General features: G+C 48.5%; 2 protein-coding genes across 2 annotated transcripts in view; both read left to right on the top strand.

The window, feature by feature from the left end:
• Window positions 1-346, top strand: part of LOC149335519 (calcium-activated chloride channel regulator 1-like) — a 62,382-nt gene extending 62,036 nt beyond the window's left edge. The window contains exon 10 of the mRNA XM_089553953.1: window positions 315-346. Within this exon, the coding sequence (XP_089410079.1) occupies window positions 315-346 (32 nt within the window). The remainder of the gene's footprint in view (window positions 1-314) is intronic.
• Window positions 347-1,428: 1,082 nt separating this feature from the next.
• LOC149335518 (uncharacterized) lies at window positions 1,429-7,014 on the top strand. Its single transcript, XM_089553952.1, has 3 exons — window positions 1,429-1,522; window positions 2,176-2,466; window positions 6,428-7,014. The coding sequence occupies exons 1-3, from the start codon at window positions 1,429-1,431 to the stop codon at window positions 7,012-7,014; spliced, it is 972 nt and encodes a 323-aa protein (XP_089410078.1).
• The last annotated feature ends 10,474 nt before the right edge of the window (window positions 7,015-17,488 follow it).

Raw genomic sequence — 17,488 nt, 5'->3', positions numbered from 1 at the left:
AATGGTTCTGTTGCAGGCACCGAAAACGAATTTGTACGCATGTCATACATTTCGTGTGCATTTCGTACACAAACCACGTTACGACAGGTTTGGCAGCAGCAGTGGCAATACACGGAAACTAAAACAACAAAAAAGAATGCACCAACCGGGAAAAACAGCGAAAGAACGTGCAAGCCGTGCAAGGGTGCGTCCATCTCTTGCCACTGCCACCGAAAAACAAGATTTTTTTAATCGAGCAACTTCTATGCGGGCCTGTAAACTCGAACAAAAACGTAGTGCAATATGGCATTTCTGTGCCAGTGGTGCTCTTTCAGGAGTCTTTGAGAGCGGCATTAGATACGTGTAGCGAAGTCCGCATACCTCGACCACGCACCGGCATTGGCCATGCGCAGATCGTCCCAAGAGAGCAGGTGCGCATTGTGCTGGCCTGCACCTATAGCTTGTCGGAGCCATCTGCGTGAGCACGTTATCACCGGGGATAGCGGTGCGGGGTAGACGCGGTACTCCACGCAATGCTCAGGTTTTTTGCGATAATATGTCGTATAAAGGACTCTGTTCCGGCAGCCTGGTTTTCACTCCTTATATTTACAACACTTTTCAGAGCGCAGCTCTTAAGCACCCGTTCTTGGGATACGCCGTCGAAGGAGTAACCGAGCTCAAGGGGAGCGAGGCGAGGTCTAGCACGCTTCCTCTTCTTCCAGCCATAGAGTTTCTTACTATTACCTAAAGGGAAAGCTGGCGCCCCTCTATGGGAGTCTGCATGGAGATCCCTCAAGTCCACTTCAGCCACCATGGGCGTTCAAAGCATCATAGGCCGGTGAGCTGCCGACTGCAGAACCACAACTTCTGACCAAAAAGTAATGCAAAAATAAACGCTGTTCGATAATCTAGAATGCCCTAACATTTTACATCCTTTTTTTTAAATTGCAACAAACGAGCAGTTAAGCATGTAAATGCAAAGTCTGCCAGAATAAGAAATGGCTAGCTCTCCTATTGGCTAAATATTGAACACTACAAAAACGAATATTCGGTGCTTAACAAGCGGACTTAAAAAACAAACAAATATGTTTAAAAAAATCTTGCTGCTTAAACACTGTAAGGTGTTTTTTAATGGCATTTCGAAACAGAGAAACCTTTCATTGACGTTTGTGCTGTTGCGTTTTCGCTACTATGGCGATTCCAGACTACGTTCGCGCCAAAGTCGTCGACGCGCGGAGCGCACCATTTGACGGCTCTTCTCGCTCTTCTCTCACACGGACAACTGCGTTTTAAAACAAATTAGTAGTGCCACTCCGTGTTCCGGAAAAAATCTGACTATCCCGCACCAAGTAGCTCACCGGCTCATGATGCTTTGAGCGTTCATGGTGGCGCAGGTGCAGCGCCGCCAGCTTTCCCTCTAGCTGATAATCACACTCTATGAGACCAGCCATGCCGAGCGAAGGAAACTGCCGCCGCTCGCCCACAGGTAGCGCCAATGTGGTGCGCACCCCTCATGGGCATCCGTCGCCCATGGCTACTACACGTGTGGAGTAGGGTGGTTGAGGGAGATGTTAGGGGGGAGGGGGGGGGGTGTCTGCGGCGGTGCGTAGAGGAGTGGCTTTAGCGCTGTGCACACCCACGCGCTGCAACATGGCCGTGGCACCGCACTTTACTGCGTTGACCGGAGGTGCTGGGAAATGTGCTGCACGCGAAAAACTGTCCGCGTCAGGCACCACAACACAGCTTTGTATTCCTAGTTTATGGTTCACTGGGGTTTAAAGTCCGAAAGTGACTCAGGCTATGATCAACGCCGTAGTGAAGGGCTCCAGAAATTTATACCAGCTGGGATAGTTTAACATGCAGTGACATGTAAACCGTCTTCTTATGAATCTCATTGCTCGAGCAGACTGATCTTCATCCATTTATCTGACCGCAAAGTCACCTTCATTACATTCAAAGACTTTTAGAGGAGTGGTACGTGAAGGTAGTGTGTGTGTGGAAAATAAAGAGACATGAAATTCTTTGCCTGAATATATCGGAAACCAAAATACCTACAGAGCTGAAACTCAAATTTAGCAGTTAGGACTATCGTAACCGTCCGTATATATTTTTTTCCTGAGCTTTAAAACTACACTGGTGGCCTGAATTCTTGTCCCCGTTCTCCTTATGTACCTTTGCCGGTTGTGGCCCACACAGATGAATACAACGAAAGCCACTACCGGGACGCGTGGCCGATGGATTGGTTCGACGTTTTCGACGACACCGATACCAAAGATACCAACGGCCCAGACGGTGAGACAGTGGAAGATTTCCAGAGGGTGGTGTCCGGTGGTTCCTTCGATGTCACGACAGATATTGTGGAAGCGCAAGTGCCTCCAGATTCCATCAGGGACCTGGCCGTGGAACACGTGTGGCCGGGAAAGAGCAACACTCTCCTGGTGAGGGTAACTTGGACGTGGCCAGGAGCTCACCTGACGTTTGGAAAGGGTAAGCACTTTAAGCAGAGACGTGTGCTGCGGAGCTCACAGGCACTTAATTCACTTATTATGTGCCATATTCCTGGATAGAAAACTGGGCAAAATGGCATCGAATCATGGGACAGTCTCATCGAAGGCATGACAGCAGATCAGGGAGGGAGGGGAGTATTTTAAAGATTTTTTGCTATTGTTCTGACACTGCTCGCGCTATGTTGCCGTATACATTCATGAATACTCCACAAAAACCGGGCTTGTTCTCACGCGTGCTCCATTATTTTGATATCCACCGCAAAGTACGTTCCCTAAATACTATTTTAACCTTTTAGATGAATAAAACACTTCGTTTTACATCACTGAGGGGAAAATATACACCGCCTTGTGCGCAGTGTTTGTATCCGCAATCTCCACGGTACTATAATCCCGTAGCGCTGTGGAGAAGAATAGGAACATTTAAAGAAGCTAATAGAATGGACGGTTGTCTTTCGGGCTCGTCAGGTAAACGTCTCATATCCCCATACTCACTGTAAATCGAATATCACAGTGAATAAAAATATTCGCGAGTAGTTCAACAAAGAGGACAAGTTCCCATTGTGTTGGCCAGCAGCCTCACCAAAGATGCGCATACGTCTGCAGTGACAGGATGTCAGAACTGGCTGGTGATGTACTGCGGCTTGTTTTTTAGACATCATAACGAAGATACCAACTGGCCCCGACAGCTGCATAGTATTACTGCAGGGGTATATTATTGCGAAAACATTACTAGGCTTTATTCGCTGGGTCGTGCCACTAAAGCGTGTCATCAAAACTTGGCAGTAGTTGGGGGGGTACTTTAAAGAGACAAAGTGAAACGAGTGGTTGCAATCAAAAGAGAATGTGAGGATGCTACGTAATGAAAGAATTTTCAAAATCGGCTGAGTAGTTAATTCATCATCCTCATCACCATCCGTTTGAGTGCGCCCACTGCAAGGCAAAGGCCTCTCCTATATCTCTCCAATTAACCCTGTCCTTCGCCAGTTGCGGCCACCGTATTCTCGCAGATTTCTTAATCTCATCCGCCCACCCAACTTTCTGCCGCCCCTGCTACGCTTGCCTTCTCTTGGAACCCACTCCGTTACCCTTAAGGACCAGCAGTTATCTGGCCTTCGCATTACATGCCCTGCCCAAGCCCACTTCTTCCTCTTGATTTCAACTAGAATATCGTTAACACGCGATTGTTCTCTCACCCACTCAGCCCGCTTCCGATCTCTTAACGTTACAACTATTATTTTTCTATCCATAGCTCACTGCGTTGTCCTTAACTTAAGCTGAACCCTCTTTGTTAGCTTCCACGTTTCTGCCCCATAGGTGAGTACCGGTAATATACAGCTTTTGTATACTTTTCTATTGAGGGATATTGGTAAACAGCTATTAATGATCACAGAGAACCTGCCATATGCGCTCCACCCCATTCTTATTCTTCTAGTTTTTTCCCACTCAGGATCCGGATCAGCTGTCACTACCTGCCCCAAAATGGACATATGCTCTTACTACTTCCAGCACCGCGCCATCAAGTGCGAACTGCTGTTCTCTTGCTAGACTGTTGAATATTACTTTGGTTTTCTGCATGCTAATTTTTAGCCCCACTGTTCGGCTCTGCCTGTGTAATTTATTGATCATGTTTTGCAGCTCATGTCCTGAGTGACTTAGCAAGGCAATGTCATCAGCGAATCACCAATTACTTAGGTATTCTACATTAACTCTTCTCCTTTACTGTTTCCATTTCAAGCCTCGGATTACCCCCCGTAAACAGGCAGTGAATAGCATAGGCGAGGTCATGTCTCCCTTTCTGACAGCTTTCCTTATTGGAATTTTATTGCTGACTTTATGGAGAGCTACAGTAGCTGCGCAGTCGTTATAAATATGTTCCAACATTTTCACATAACACTCTTCCACACCCTGATTCCGCAATGCCTGCATGACTGCTGAGGTTTCTACTGAGTCCAATGCGTTCTCGTAATCAATGAACGCTATATATAGGTGCTGGTTAAATTGTGCGCATTACAGCCAAATATGCCCACAATGTGGGCAGAGCTAGAGCAGAGTGTGGCGCCAAATTTGAAAACACCAGAAGTGTGGGAGCAGGTGACCGGACCTGCAGGCGGAGCCAACACCTAGCGCCAAATTTGAAATTCCAAAACGGGTGCGCACAATGTAAAGTTGGGAAAATCGCGGTCTTAATGAGTTAGTTTATGAATTAAGGACAGAAATGAAACAAGTGATGGACAAAGGGGAATTAAGGACGAATTAGGGTGAATTAAGGGGAATTATGGGTGAAAAAGTGGTGGCTTCATTACCGTCTTGCAATTATGGCAAGTAATGTGTGGTGGTGGTGAATTATAGGTGCGGTTACTATGGCAACCCATGGCGTCAAGTCATGTTGTCATAGTAAGTTTCGCTGTGACGTCACCGGGGCTGCAGAGGCGAGCGCCCGCCGTAGCTTCTCGCTGTCACTGTGACGTCAGAGGCGTAGAGCGACGGCGCAACAAAAAGCAACTTGAAATGATTATAAGGCCCCTTCCGCTTCGGCAAGCCGCTCCTACGCCGGCCGTTCTCTTCCCCCCTCCTTTTCCCCCTCCTTCCCCTCCCGTTTCCCCTGGTCCCCAAGAGTGATGCCACTGACAGGCCTACATACGTCGGGACCAGTATCCCCACCCATGAATAATTCATAGTACCCGCTACCACCACCACCAGCAGTCGTTCTCTCCCTGTTGGCGCGCGCCTGTCGTGATCGTTTGCTGCGTGACGCGGTGATCAATTGCGCGTGGAGTGCCGAGGAGGCGTCAGTGCTTTCACATTATTCCAATCCGGGTCACCGCAGTAACCTGGAACGTTTCATCATTTGTACTTAATTTCGCAGGCAGTTTTTATACGAATCCTATCTTCCGTAAAAGGCACAACGAATATCCAGGGATAACGGAAAGGTGCCCGGGAATTGAAATTTTTATTTGTATATACGTGTTGCAAATTCAGTGACTTGAATTGGAACAAACCTTTAGACTAAGAGAGACATGGTGCGGGAAACCGCTAGCACAGCGGAGAGAAATATAACTTCGTAAATATTTGCGCTTCGTCAGAAGGGATGTATCTTTGGAAAAAGGGCCAGCTTAAACGACTGTGCAATTGAGGACCATGTCGTGCGTCTGAGATAGAGTTGTTTCGACATGCGACAATTCTACGAATGACTTGACCACTTCACAAAGGTGACAATGCTAATATTTCATTGTTCGGCATGTTATCAAGCACAGTATTTCATCGTCATTAGTATGTAATGGACGTTAGGCTATTTAGAAAACGCTAGTTCATGTTTTAACCCGTCACGACTAATTGATGTCAGAGGACAGCCAGACGCTCGTGGCATCATGACGAAGAATGAGTCTTTTTAAAGTTACGTCGTGAAATATACACAGCCAGAACGGTCACATGACGTCTGTGAAAATATGGCGCGGGAAACGAAAGCAAAGCACATATCTCAGTCTGTGGCACACTTGGAGGAAAAAAAAACTGAGAAGGGAGCGTCCGGTGACAACCTGGAACCCTAGTCTTAACAAGTAAAGATAGTGAAAAAAAGAGTTCGTCCCAGCGTGATCACGCCACGTGATAGGGTGCGTTTAAGTCTAGCCCCGCTGCGCACGCGCATGTGCGAATTAGCGCGGCAAACTGACTGTAGACCAACCTCCTTGCTGTAGACGCCCGCGCCGCGGGTCGCGCTTGCACGCGCACTGAAAAATACCGAAATCAAAACATAAAGGACTGACTAGAAAAGCGAGATACTGAGGGAGAAAACGGATTTCATAAACACTCGGCTTGCGAACGCTGGCCGCATGACGACATGCTCCCTCCTTAGTTTTTTTTCCCGCCATGCTTGCACATAATATGATGGCGTCACACTTGATGATGTCCGGTTTCAGCTTCACAGACGTTGCTTTTCGCAGCTTCCTCCGTGGATATTCGAGTCGGACAAAAATACAACGACCTAGACAAAGACTTCGATAACCAGGCTGAGATCAAGGAAGCCGACGTCGTCGAAGGCAACCTCGACCCGCTACCATCTGGTAGCCGGCATGCCTTCACTTTTTCACTTCCGCGCTCCTTCTCCTCGCTTGGGCAAGATGGCGCCTGGACCTGTGACGCTCACCTGGCAGCCCGAGTGGCGAACAGTGATGGGCTGAAGTCCACAGTTTCGAACGTTGTTTCCGTGTATTACACCCCTTCGGCTGTTAAACCAACAGTGGCTACCACCGCGAAAGCCCCAGCGACAAAGGCCACGACGATGCAAAGCACGACGACAAGGGCCCCGGACAAAAAGGTCACGACAACACAAGCTATGGATGCACCAAAAGAATCCAGTGAGGAGTCGCCTTTCATTGCGTCGCCCTTATTCTGGGTTCCACTTTCCTGCATAGCAGCGCTGATCGTGATTGCCATCGTGGTCGCGGTATCGATGATGCTGAACCGCAAGGAGGAGGAGGAGACAAACCGCATGGAAGGACAGGGGACAAGCTCTACTTCACAAAACTAAGGAAAAATAAAAAACGCGGTTCTTCCACAGTGGGAGGGCTCCTAAATCTCCAGGAGCCCTCTGGCCTCCACCTCACGCGTCGCCGTATTGAGCAGTCTGCGCTTGTTCATCACCTCCGGAGCAAGCAGAGCGACTACCAGGAAGAGCGAGATGGGTTCAGGACGCGCCCCACGGCCGCTGGCTTCAGGCACGCCCACGGAATGTTAGAGGTCGGCCGCTGGGGCCTGAAAGGTGGAAGAGTTAGTCACTTGTATCAAACGCTGCATAGCCGCTTTCACCCCTCTGCGAAAGGGCTAACCAAAAGAGAAGAGCGTTGGCTCCGTCGCTTATATACCAACACTGTACTGTGCCCGGCAGAGCTGCAATATTATAATTCGGCTTTTAATGGGGAGTGCCTCGCCGCGGTGACCCAGTGGTTACGACGCTCGGCTGCTGACCCGAAAGACGCGAGTTCGATCCTGGCCGCGGCGGGTGAATTTCGATGGAGGCTAAATTCTAGACGCCCTTGTGCTGTGCGATGTCAGTGCACGTTCGAAATTTCCGGAGCCTTTCACTACGGCGTCTTTCATAGCCTGAGTTGCTTTCGGACGTTAAACCCCAGTAAACCAAACCAATAAACCAAACCTTTAATGGGGAGTGCCCACCATGTGGATACGCGTTCTCGTACGTGCACCACATGGCGTGGGCGTGCCCCTTGAACCCTGCTTACCCCCCTTACTCGCCACCGGCCTGAGTGAGCTGGGAAGCTTGCCTGCTCGGCTTCTCTACGTTAGAGAGCCAAAGAGCCTTCCTCGCGCTTCGTAAGGGGCTGGTCCTTAAAGCCAGTCCCCACTCTCTCGTGTAAATAGCCTAAATAAATGTTTTCCACCACCACCAGCAGCAGTGGTGGATAGTGCGCTCGGATAGGGAGTCTGATAACCCGGGTTCGAACCCGACCGCGGCGGCAGCGTTTCGATGAAGACGAAGTGCAAAAGCGCCTGTGCGCTGTGTGTTGTCAGTGCACGTCAAAGATCCCCACGTTGTCGAAATTATTCTGTAGATCGGAACTACGGGGTCTCTTTCATTCCCTACCTTAACCGTTACTCTCGGTGCGGTTCGGATGTACACCGGGATATGCGAGAGATTTACTGCGTCATTTATATTTCCTCAAAACGAAACCAAACCCCAAGAGCTTAGAGCCACCTGCTCTAAATCTAACGGCTCCCGCGAGAGTGGGCGCCCTAATCTACCGCCACACCACTTCCTGAACACACGTGAGAGCGCGGTCTGGGGGCAGCGCCGGTGGTGATACCACCAGCAGCGGTATCAGGCTGGGTGCATGCGGTTCACCATTAGCGGCGAGACGTCCGGCGCTGCCTCCAGACTCCGCTCTCACGTGTGTTGAAGTGGTCTGGCGGTGGATTAGGGCGCCCACTCTCGCGGGAGCCTTTAGATTTAGAGCAGGTGGCTCTAAGCTCTTGGGGTTCGGTTTAGTTTTGAGGAAATATAAATGACGCAGTAAATGTCTCGCATATCCCTGTGTACACCCGACCCGCACCGAGATGAACGGTTAAGGTAGGGATTGAAGGAGGCCCCGTTGTTGGCATCTACAGAATAATTTCGACAACGTGGGGATCTTTGACGTGCACTGACATCACACAGCGCACAGGAGCTTTTTGCACTTCGTCTTCATCGAAACGCTGCCGCCGCGGTCGGGTTCGAACCCGGGTTATCAGACTCCCTAGCCGAGCGCACTATCCGCTGGGTCACCGCGGCATGTCAACTAGTTTCGTGCAGAAAGGGGTCACATAGAATTCGCATTCCGTTAACGCGCCGTTTCCAAATTTATGGAGCAATTCTGTAGCGCAGCTCCTTGGCGCCCGTTCCTGCGTTGCGCGGCGTCGCCGCTGTCGCGCGTTACCAGCCCCGCAGCCGAGGCAGCGCACTGCGGTATTCGCGCGCGCTCCTGGCGCTATCCTCCGCAGGCCCAAGCAGAAACGCATAGGTCCGCCGTTTGCTACTGCGTGCAACCCCCCCCCCCCCCCCCCCCCCCTTGCCTTCTTCCTCTGTGGCGGCGGCCGCGAGATAGGGCGCTGTTCTCCGCTTGCCGAAGCGCCGGCTCCAGCAGATCACGGTGCGTGTATCCCAAGCCGAAAGTCAGAGCCATATTCACTTGACTCACTAGCAGTGTCAGCGGCATCAGACAGTCGCTGCTCGCTCTTCGCCGCGCAACGTTCCTATGCGCCCACGCGCTGCCTCCCGCGACCTCCCAATAACTTAATTGCTCTCTTCTCTCCTCCTCGAATTCCACCCCTGTGCGGCGGAAACCGGAGGGTCGGATCTCGATATCTGCATCGCCCGAGCTGAAACGCGTAGCCGCAGCCATTCGCCACTGCGAACCACCTGCCGATATAAATAGTTTAATCTCTGTGAGTTTTTTTCTCAACCAATGAGCAAGACAACTGGTGGAAGCCCATCGTGACAACCTCGCGAAATACTTGCATAGACCTCGTCTTTGAGAGCCAGGCATTGGTGCAGCAAGTTGAGCATATACCCATTTCTCCGACCACAAAGCTTCCTTCTTAAAAATAAGGAACTCTTTGTGGAGCGTTTATTGAAGAAGAAATATGTGTGAAAAATAAGTCGTCTGTAGTTGTACATATATGTCTTGCTCTAATTCTTGGCCTCAGTCTATCGAAAAGATTAAACAGCTGATGAGCTGCGCTCTAATTTCGCTTTAGGAGGTGACGTAATCGTCAGAATATTTTTATTTTCGCGCATGTCAAAAAAATGAACAAAATTACATTTGTGATCTTTACCAATGCGTCTTACGCCCGATATGGCTCTACACCTGGCATACGGTAAAAAAACGCCCAACGCGGCCGATGTTTTTACTGTTTGTTTCAGTTATTTTATGGCAATTTTGTGCTCCAGAAAAGTAACCGTAACTATGGAACAAAAACAACTTCATTTGTTTATCTTTATTTGAGAATATTGCACTTATATGTCGCAATGGTGCAGCAGTCAAGGAAGCGAAACCTAGCACAACTGCGCAGAGAAAATGCCTACTTTAAATGTCAATGACGCATGCGCGTCCGTATTGTTGGAGCCTGTAATTGCTTCGAGGCCCCCAAGCCTTAGGGACCCTGTTCTAAAGCCCTCGAGTAAGTAAGTAAAACTCTCTAGTAAGCCTTCTCTGCCACGGGGTTCGAGAGAGGGTTCTATCCGCGCTCAAAATGAGATTTCTTGTGCGTGCCCATGAACGCGCACATTACCGAACATACCCTTGAGTGTTCAAGCACCCGTGCGCGCTTCCGAGGGATGTTGCCACGGAAAAAGCGCCTGCATGCGGTTCGTGAATCGGTGCAGATTGTCGGTGTTTAGGGCAGCATGGTCGACAGGTAGGGCTAGGACGACGCATTCTATTTACCCTGGGTCCCGAGTGCACTAAGCCGAAACGGTAGCGTGTGTCGTCAGTCTGAAGAGGCTGAAGCAACCGGCGGCAATCCTACTATCGATAGAGAGAAAAAAATATTTTTTATGACCCTTACCTCCGAATCCGTGTTCTTGTGGGAGCGGGAGTTAAGGTTCCTCGCCCAAGACAGTGAACAGGTGCTGCAGGAGGTTGCGCCAAATAAGAGGCCGTTTTCCCGAGGTGGGCAGCACAGGCCTCCCACGTGGGTATGTAACGAGGCTGTGCGCCACGTGTTGGATCCTTGGCAGTTCCAGTACGTGTGGAAAAGTGTGGTTATGGAGCCACACACTTGATGGTCGGGTGTGTTGGGGTCCCGTTGCATTTTGTGTAAGGTGAAGTCACTGGTTAGTGAGTGCTTCGGGGCTTGTCTGGTTGGAACGCCGCAGTCCGCGTACGGAACATCCTGGCGATTCCCATATGGCGAGTGAGGTGTTGGGCGGGGCTCGTCTACTGCCCGGGTGCAGATCCGGATTCATGTTGCGTGGCAAGGGTTGGAGTCGCAGTTGTCCAGTTGTAAGAGTGGGAATGGGTCTCGTTGCAACGTCCGGAGTCTCCACGGGATGTGTTATCCGAGCTGTCGTAGGAGTCTGGGGCGGTCGGGTGGGGCGCGCAGACGCTTGTGATGCTTCGACTGATGGGCCTCTAAAAGTTTGTGTGGACTGTGAGTTGGAAAACATTTCCATTGGAGGCGAACCAGGGTATGCGCAATGCCGTCCTTACTGGCCTCCGTAGGATCATGTTGGCTTCTTCTGACTACTTTAGTGGCAGGCTGTGGTAGGGAAGGAGGTATATGCGAAGAGGCCGACAACAAATGCGTTCACCATGAGCAGCGTGTCCCGCTCCCCAAGCCGGCAATTGCGATTTGCCACACGCTGATGAGGTTGGCTGTTTATGCTATCTGCTTTTCCAGGAGGTGTTAGATATATACGGCGTCCGCCTTTTCTTACAAGTGTAATCTGAGTACGCGTAGCAGCTGTACCGTAGGAACGGGTTGGCAGCTGATGGCGACTTCTATACGGGGACCACGTGGTTGCTACTGGATCACAAGCACCGTATTTTCCGGTGTATAAGACGCGGGTTTTTTTCAAAAATCTTGCTGGTGCGTCCTATACAAGGGTGCGTCTTATATGCAAATTTTACTGTTTTTTTGCGAGTTCAGAAATTACTCAGGTTCATGTTCAAGCTTTCTTCACCGAAAAAATATTACTACCAATAATGCGGTTGTAACATGGTTAATACTTTGAAAGGGGGTTCGCGTACTAGTGACCTCAGCTATACAGTTCACCAAACAGCTGAGCTGACGGCAGCAAAATCACAGTCAGTCTACACAGCCAGAGAGCTGGAGCCGCGCGCGCCGGCACACTTCGTCGTCAACTTCTTCGTCTGCCATCGAGGCAACCTGAGGCGCATTCATAATAGTTCAGGCGCGTTAATTGTAATTCACTACAACTTCAATAAGGGGACCGCCGTGCGGAACTTTTTTAGGTGAACTTTATCATGAAACAGCGGGGTTGACCACTTCCGGGATCTTAAACACGCGGCCGTTTCGGAGGCCCCAAGCAAAGGTAATGTGAAATGCCAAAAGACGGTGACAGTCGCGCTTCTGGCCATTGTCAAGACAAGCCAAGAGAAGCCGATTTTTTTTTAGTCACCCTTTGCAAGTACGTAGTGCAAAGAGAATGCTTCAGCCGCATTGTCTTTTCGATAGCCCATCCGCAGATGAAGACTTTGTAGGTTTTATGAAAAAATAAATTGTTATGGACATAAAGAGAGTTCTTTCGCTTTTTTTCTTTTGTGCTAAAACGTGGGCAGGTATGGCGTGAGTGCTGCCTTTTTCGATCACTTAGCGTTGCTTAAGAACTTCTCACACGTACGGTGCATTTTGAGCTGGTCGAATAAGCATGTTTAATTAAGCCTCACTGGCATAAATGGGTAAATTGGGGTGCGTCTTATACACGGGTGCGTCTTATATACCAATTTTTTCAATGACAGCCAGCATATATGGCGGGTGCGTCTTATACAAGGGTGCGTCTTGTACACCGGAAAATACGGTAGTTCTACTTGGTGGGGTGACCTAATAAATTGGTAAATTGGTTTTTGAGGAAAGGAAATGGCGCAGTATCTGTCTCACTTATCTCGGCGGACACCTTAACCCACCCGTAAGGGAAGGGAGGAAGGTAGGAGTGAAAGAAGAAAAAGATAAAGAGGTGCCGTAGTGGAGGTCTCCGGAATAATTTCAACCACCTGGGGGTCTTTAACGTGCACTGCCATACCCATCTCCCCTGCAATTTCAAGGGTGTCCTGTGCCGCCCCGATCGACCCTCTTGTGATCCAGAGGGTGATGTCCGCGGAGAGTTACTCATGCACGTCTGGAATCTCGGCCAGTATACTCGCGAGTGGCACCATGGCAACATTAAAAAGCAAAGGATAAATTACAGCTTCTTTTAGAGTGCCTTGGTTTGGGAGGTAAAACGTTGGGCTCAACACCGCTGCGACGCTAAATTGTGCCGTGTGGTGTGTACTAAAAGTAATGATGTATTTGCAGATTAGCATGCCATATCTGGTTGCGGCTACTCTGCGGAGGATGTGCTCGTGCCAGGCGTTGTCGAAGGCCTTGTGCACATTTAATGCCAATGTGTCTGGTGTATTGCACATGAATTCGCGCGTTTGGCGAAAAGTTTCTTTCAACTCCAGCAAGATGTCCTGCACGGACGGTTCGGCCAAAGCCATATTGGGTCGTGGTAAAGAACCCCGCAGATTCGATGTGCGTTTGCAGGCTGTGGAGCAAAACGTTTTCAAGGAATTTACCCACGCAGCTCCTATTCGAGGTGGGCGTGAGGTTAATGAGTTTCGGTGCTTTGCCCAGCTTTGGGATTAAATCAACTTGCGCGTGTTTCCAAGCAGCGGGAAGCGTAACTGTCCCCCAGTCTTCATTGAAAAGGCCTGTCAGCTCAACGAGCGGTACATCATCCAGGTTTGAAAGCATATCATCCAGGTGTCAAAGCATCTTCAAACCAATCTGTTCGGCCCCCGGCGCCGTGTCTCCCCGTAGGTGAGAAAGGGCCTGTCGACATAGCACGGGCGTTATGTCCGCGTCTGCCGCGTTTGAAGCCCGGGGCCTCGGGCGCGGTTGCTAGGATCTAGAAAAACGGGAGCTGGTACGTATCGCTGTTTAAGGTTGTATGAGATTTGTGTACCCACAAGCGTCTGGATGTGAATAAGACGATGTGTGTTTCCTTGTAAGTGCGTTTTACTGGCGGTGGGGCCCAGCAGTGTCCTGAGATGGTTCCAAATGCGCTTGGTCCAGAACGTTCCGCGCAAACATTTGCACATGCTTCACCTGTTGGACTTGGTCAACTGCGCGGCTTAGGCAGTCGCTCTTAGAGACATTGCAGAGATCAGTAGGTGAAGTTTATGGTTCAAACCCTAGCATTTCCAGCGCCGTTTCACGGCACGCCTCACTTCCCACATTTGGAAAAGGTGCCGATCGACCAGCAGCGGATACGAGGTGTTTTGCACGTGTGTCGCCGTCTGTTGTACTTCCTTACGGAGGTGTTCCTTTCTTGTATATATGACTGCAATACTAGCAACAAGCATTTTCAAAGGGAAAGTGGCTGCTTCCATACATTATAAGATATATGTGCGCTCTAATGGTTGGAAGTAATGCAGCTGACGTGCTTAACTGGACGTCTATGTATAATATCCGTATCCCACGAGATACTGTTCTTCAGGTGTCTAAGCGTCTACAAAATTTCATGCATGGAAACTGGTTATAGGAACAAGGACGACGGGCATCTATCAATTTCTGGGTGAGATGAATGGCCCGAGTAATTCGATGAGTAGGTATAAGCTCTTTAAATTCTTTTGCGAAACGATTTCCAGAATATTATATGCCACTGTTAGTTATCTCGCTGGGGCTTCTAAACTGCGAGACGCCAGAGTCGAGTGAACGAAGCACACGCCAGAGATTATAAGGGCGATTCGATGAAGTTTCAAAGTATGCTTCATAATACCTCTCCTTCACCTGTCGCATGTCGGAATTCAGTTTATTCCTATAACCCTTGGAGCTCTGAAAAGCGAGAACATTTCTGGTGCAAATAAATAGCTTATCTAATTTGAGCTTTCCTTCAATATGCAAGCAAAATTCAAGCGATATCTACGGCTTGCTTTTGGTGTCTGATACCTTCTTTAATTTGGAGCAAAGCGCATGTTATATATATGGATGAACTTGCCAGGAAATAAGTCATAAGCGCTCTGCACACATCTTTCCCTACACATTTCTGACCAGTCAACATCTAGAACATTTGAAAGAAATCTTTTTAGAAAACCTTCTGTTAAATATTACAATATAACATACTCACGATGGTGACGCTCTGGAACATACTGCATGCCAAATAAACACCAATATGATCACTGATGTCGCAACAAGCAACTCCTGAGTGAATGAGTGAAGGGTCAATGTTAGTTAAGAAGAGATTAGTGCAGTTTTGAGAGGCAGTGGTTGCATGCGTTGCATTGCAAATCATATTTGTAACACAAAAACATCACAGTATAAAATAAAAACTGCACTGCTTATCCTTGAACATATCTATATTCAACTCCCCATCAGCGAATACATGATTGCAAAACTTTAAACAATTACATTGGTTCAAAAAAAAGAGCTCACATTACCAGACGGTGGCCTGTAAACAAGAGACATTAAAGCGTTTCTTGATGTAACTTAAAGAAGTTGAACACCATCCTGCATATAACACAATTCGGTAAACATTTCGCACGAAAAACGTGCACCAGTATGCATGAATGCCACACCTCCACGAGAGTTTGTCCGATTTAAAGAAAATATTGAAAACGAGGGCCATCCATAGTTATCGCTGTCAGACTTCCGAAATCATAACTGCATCAAAGAAAACCAAGGCTGCTTGACAATCGAGAGAATTAATTGCGTTGATTTCGGACTGATCTAACATTTAGATGAAAACGCTTCAGTACTGACGGGCTTTCTGTTTGAAAGCGCACAGTTTTACGAATTTCGCATGCGAGAGGATATGTGTTCGGAGCCATCACACTGTTGTGTCTTTTCGTGCAGTGGTCCCAAACTATACATGCATGTCATTACAAGTCCGCAACGTCACATTGATATGGAATTATTTGAGCCGTGTAACCTTCCCTTCCGCGAACAGGCACCTTGCCTCTAGAGCGCCCAACCAACAGGGTATTTTTGAAGCAGTAGCTTCACTACAAGAAGACTCGGGACAAGATCGCCCAGAGTTGCCGATGACTTCAACGCTCAGCCAGGGTCAAACCATCAGTTTATATGTTTGGAGAACCGGTGGATGGTCAGTAGAAAGACCAATCGTCAAGCAATTCGACAGGTCAAGGGTCAAGGTCATTTGAAAAAGAAACAAAAGTTTAGCCGGGGACGCCAATTATATTACAGGTCAAGTCAAGGTGAACCAACAATTTTGTCACGTGATAGCCTTTGGGCTCGCCGAAGAGCCTAAACGCGGAATTTACGGGATGCGAAGCGACGTGAGGCCATCTTTAACCGAGTGCATGACGGTAAGAGCGCCGGCGCGCCTAGGAATAAGTCGACATGCGGTGTTTCCGCGCCAGACCATGCCGTCACGGCCTCCTAAACCGAGTACCCGCGGGCACAGGTGCTTTGTTTCTTAGCCGCGTAGCGAAGCACTTATTTCAGCTCTTAAGCTATGAATCTGTACAGAGTAAGGTGAGCCCTTGGCCTCAAGTTCTGACACTCTTCGGTCCTGAGGGTTGCCTTAAAGGCCCCGTTATACGGTCGAGAAGCAAAAACCTGCTGCTCGGTTACTTTTGACAAAGAGGGTACATAAAGGAAGTAGCACCGGTGCGCCCGGCAGTTAATGCAAACGTGGTCTTCGCGTGCCAGGCCATGATGTCAGAGTCTAAAACAGCGGCGCGGCTACGCACGAAGTCCACATGTGGTGTCTATGTGCCAGGCCGTGACGTCAGGCGCTCCAAAGAGCGCAAAAAAAAATTAACGGTGTGTTAGCTTTGGATAAACTAATTGAGAAGCGGCAGCTTCACGATGGTTTAGCCTGGAAAATACCAAAGCAACGCTACACAAACAGCATACCAACACTTTACCAGGCTAAACCATCGTGAAGCTACAGCTTCTCACTGGGTTTAACCAACGCTAAAGCACTGTTAATTTGAAGTTTGAAGATTTAAATTTATTTTTACCACAAACGAAAAATTGATACATGAGATGTGGAAGGAAATTTTATTCTACTAGCCCAATCTTTAGTTTGCAGAAGTATGGATTTTGTTGTTCTGGCAAGGTTTTCACACCTTTACACATGTTTCCTTTCTCTACCGAAGATCTCTTGATTTGAAGCTATTGGTTTCTTTGAGCTTGTAAATAACGGCTTATATATTTGCCTTTTGCAGGAAGTCGGTAGCAGGCGACAGTGTCGCTCTAATACCTGCGACATTATTCTGTTTAGCCGCATCGTAAACTTGCGCTGCGGTAATCTCAAGCTGACTTCAAGAAACACCATGAATTTCTATCCTCTTTTTTCCGTCCTCAGAATTCCAGCTTGTCGAAATCAGGGTACGGCTGGGAGAGTTGTTCTTCGCAGCGCGTATTTTCTACCTGTGCCATTCTTTTCTGCAGGTGCACGATCTCTTTGTCTTCATTATCCAGACGTTTCATGATTTCATCAAAGTTGTTAGAGATTGTTGTTGTTGCGTAAAAAATATGGCACATATTCCCGAAGGGGGAGAGGGGGGTGTATTAGCTAGAGTTTGGTGCAGATCGAAACAGGAAAGAGCTCATCGTGGTTTATCTCAGTCGGATGATAAATATAAACAGAAGAATCTGTTAAAAGAAAATCACGAATTTTGAAAGATCTTCAGGACATCAGAACGAAAATCGAGAAAACGAAACGGTGCCGGTTGAATAACTAAAATTTAAAGCAATAGTCAGAAATAAAATAATTTTTAGAGAAAGGTAAAGACTTCCAGAAGTTAACACAAAAATCT

The sequence above is a fragment of the Amblyomma mixtum genome, chromosome 7 (assembly GCF_055824585.1).
Source record: "Amblyomma mixtum isolate Tamu chromosome 7, ASM5582458v1, whole genome shotgun sequence".
NCBI lineage: Eukaryota > Metazoa > Arthropoda > Arachnida > Ixodida > Ixodidae > Amblyomma > Amblyomma mixtum.
Note: the sequence above shows the minus strand (reverse complement) of the source record. Positions and strands in the feature narration are given on the sequence as shown.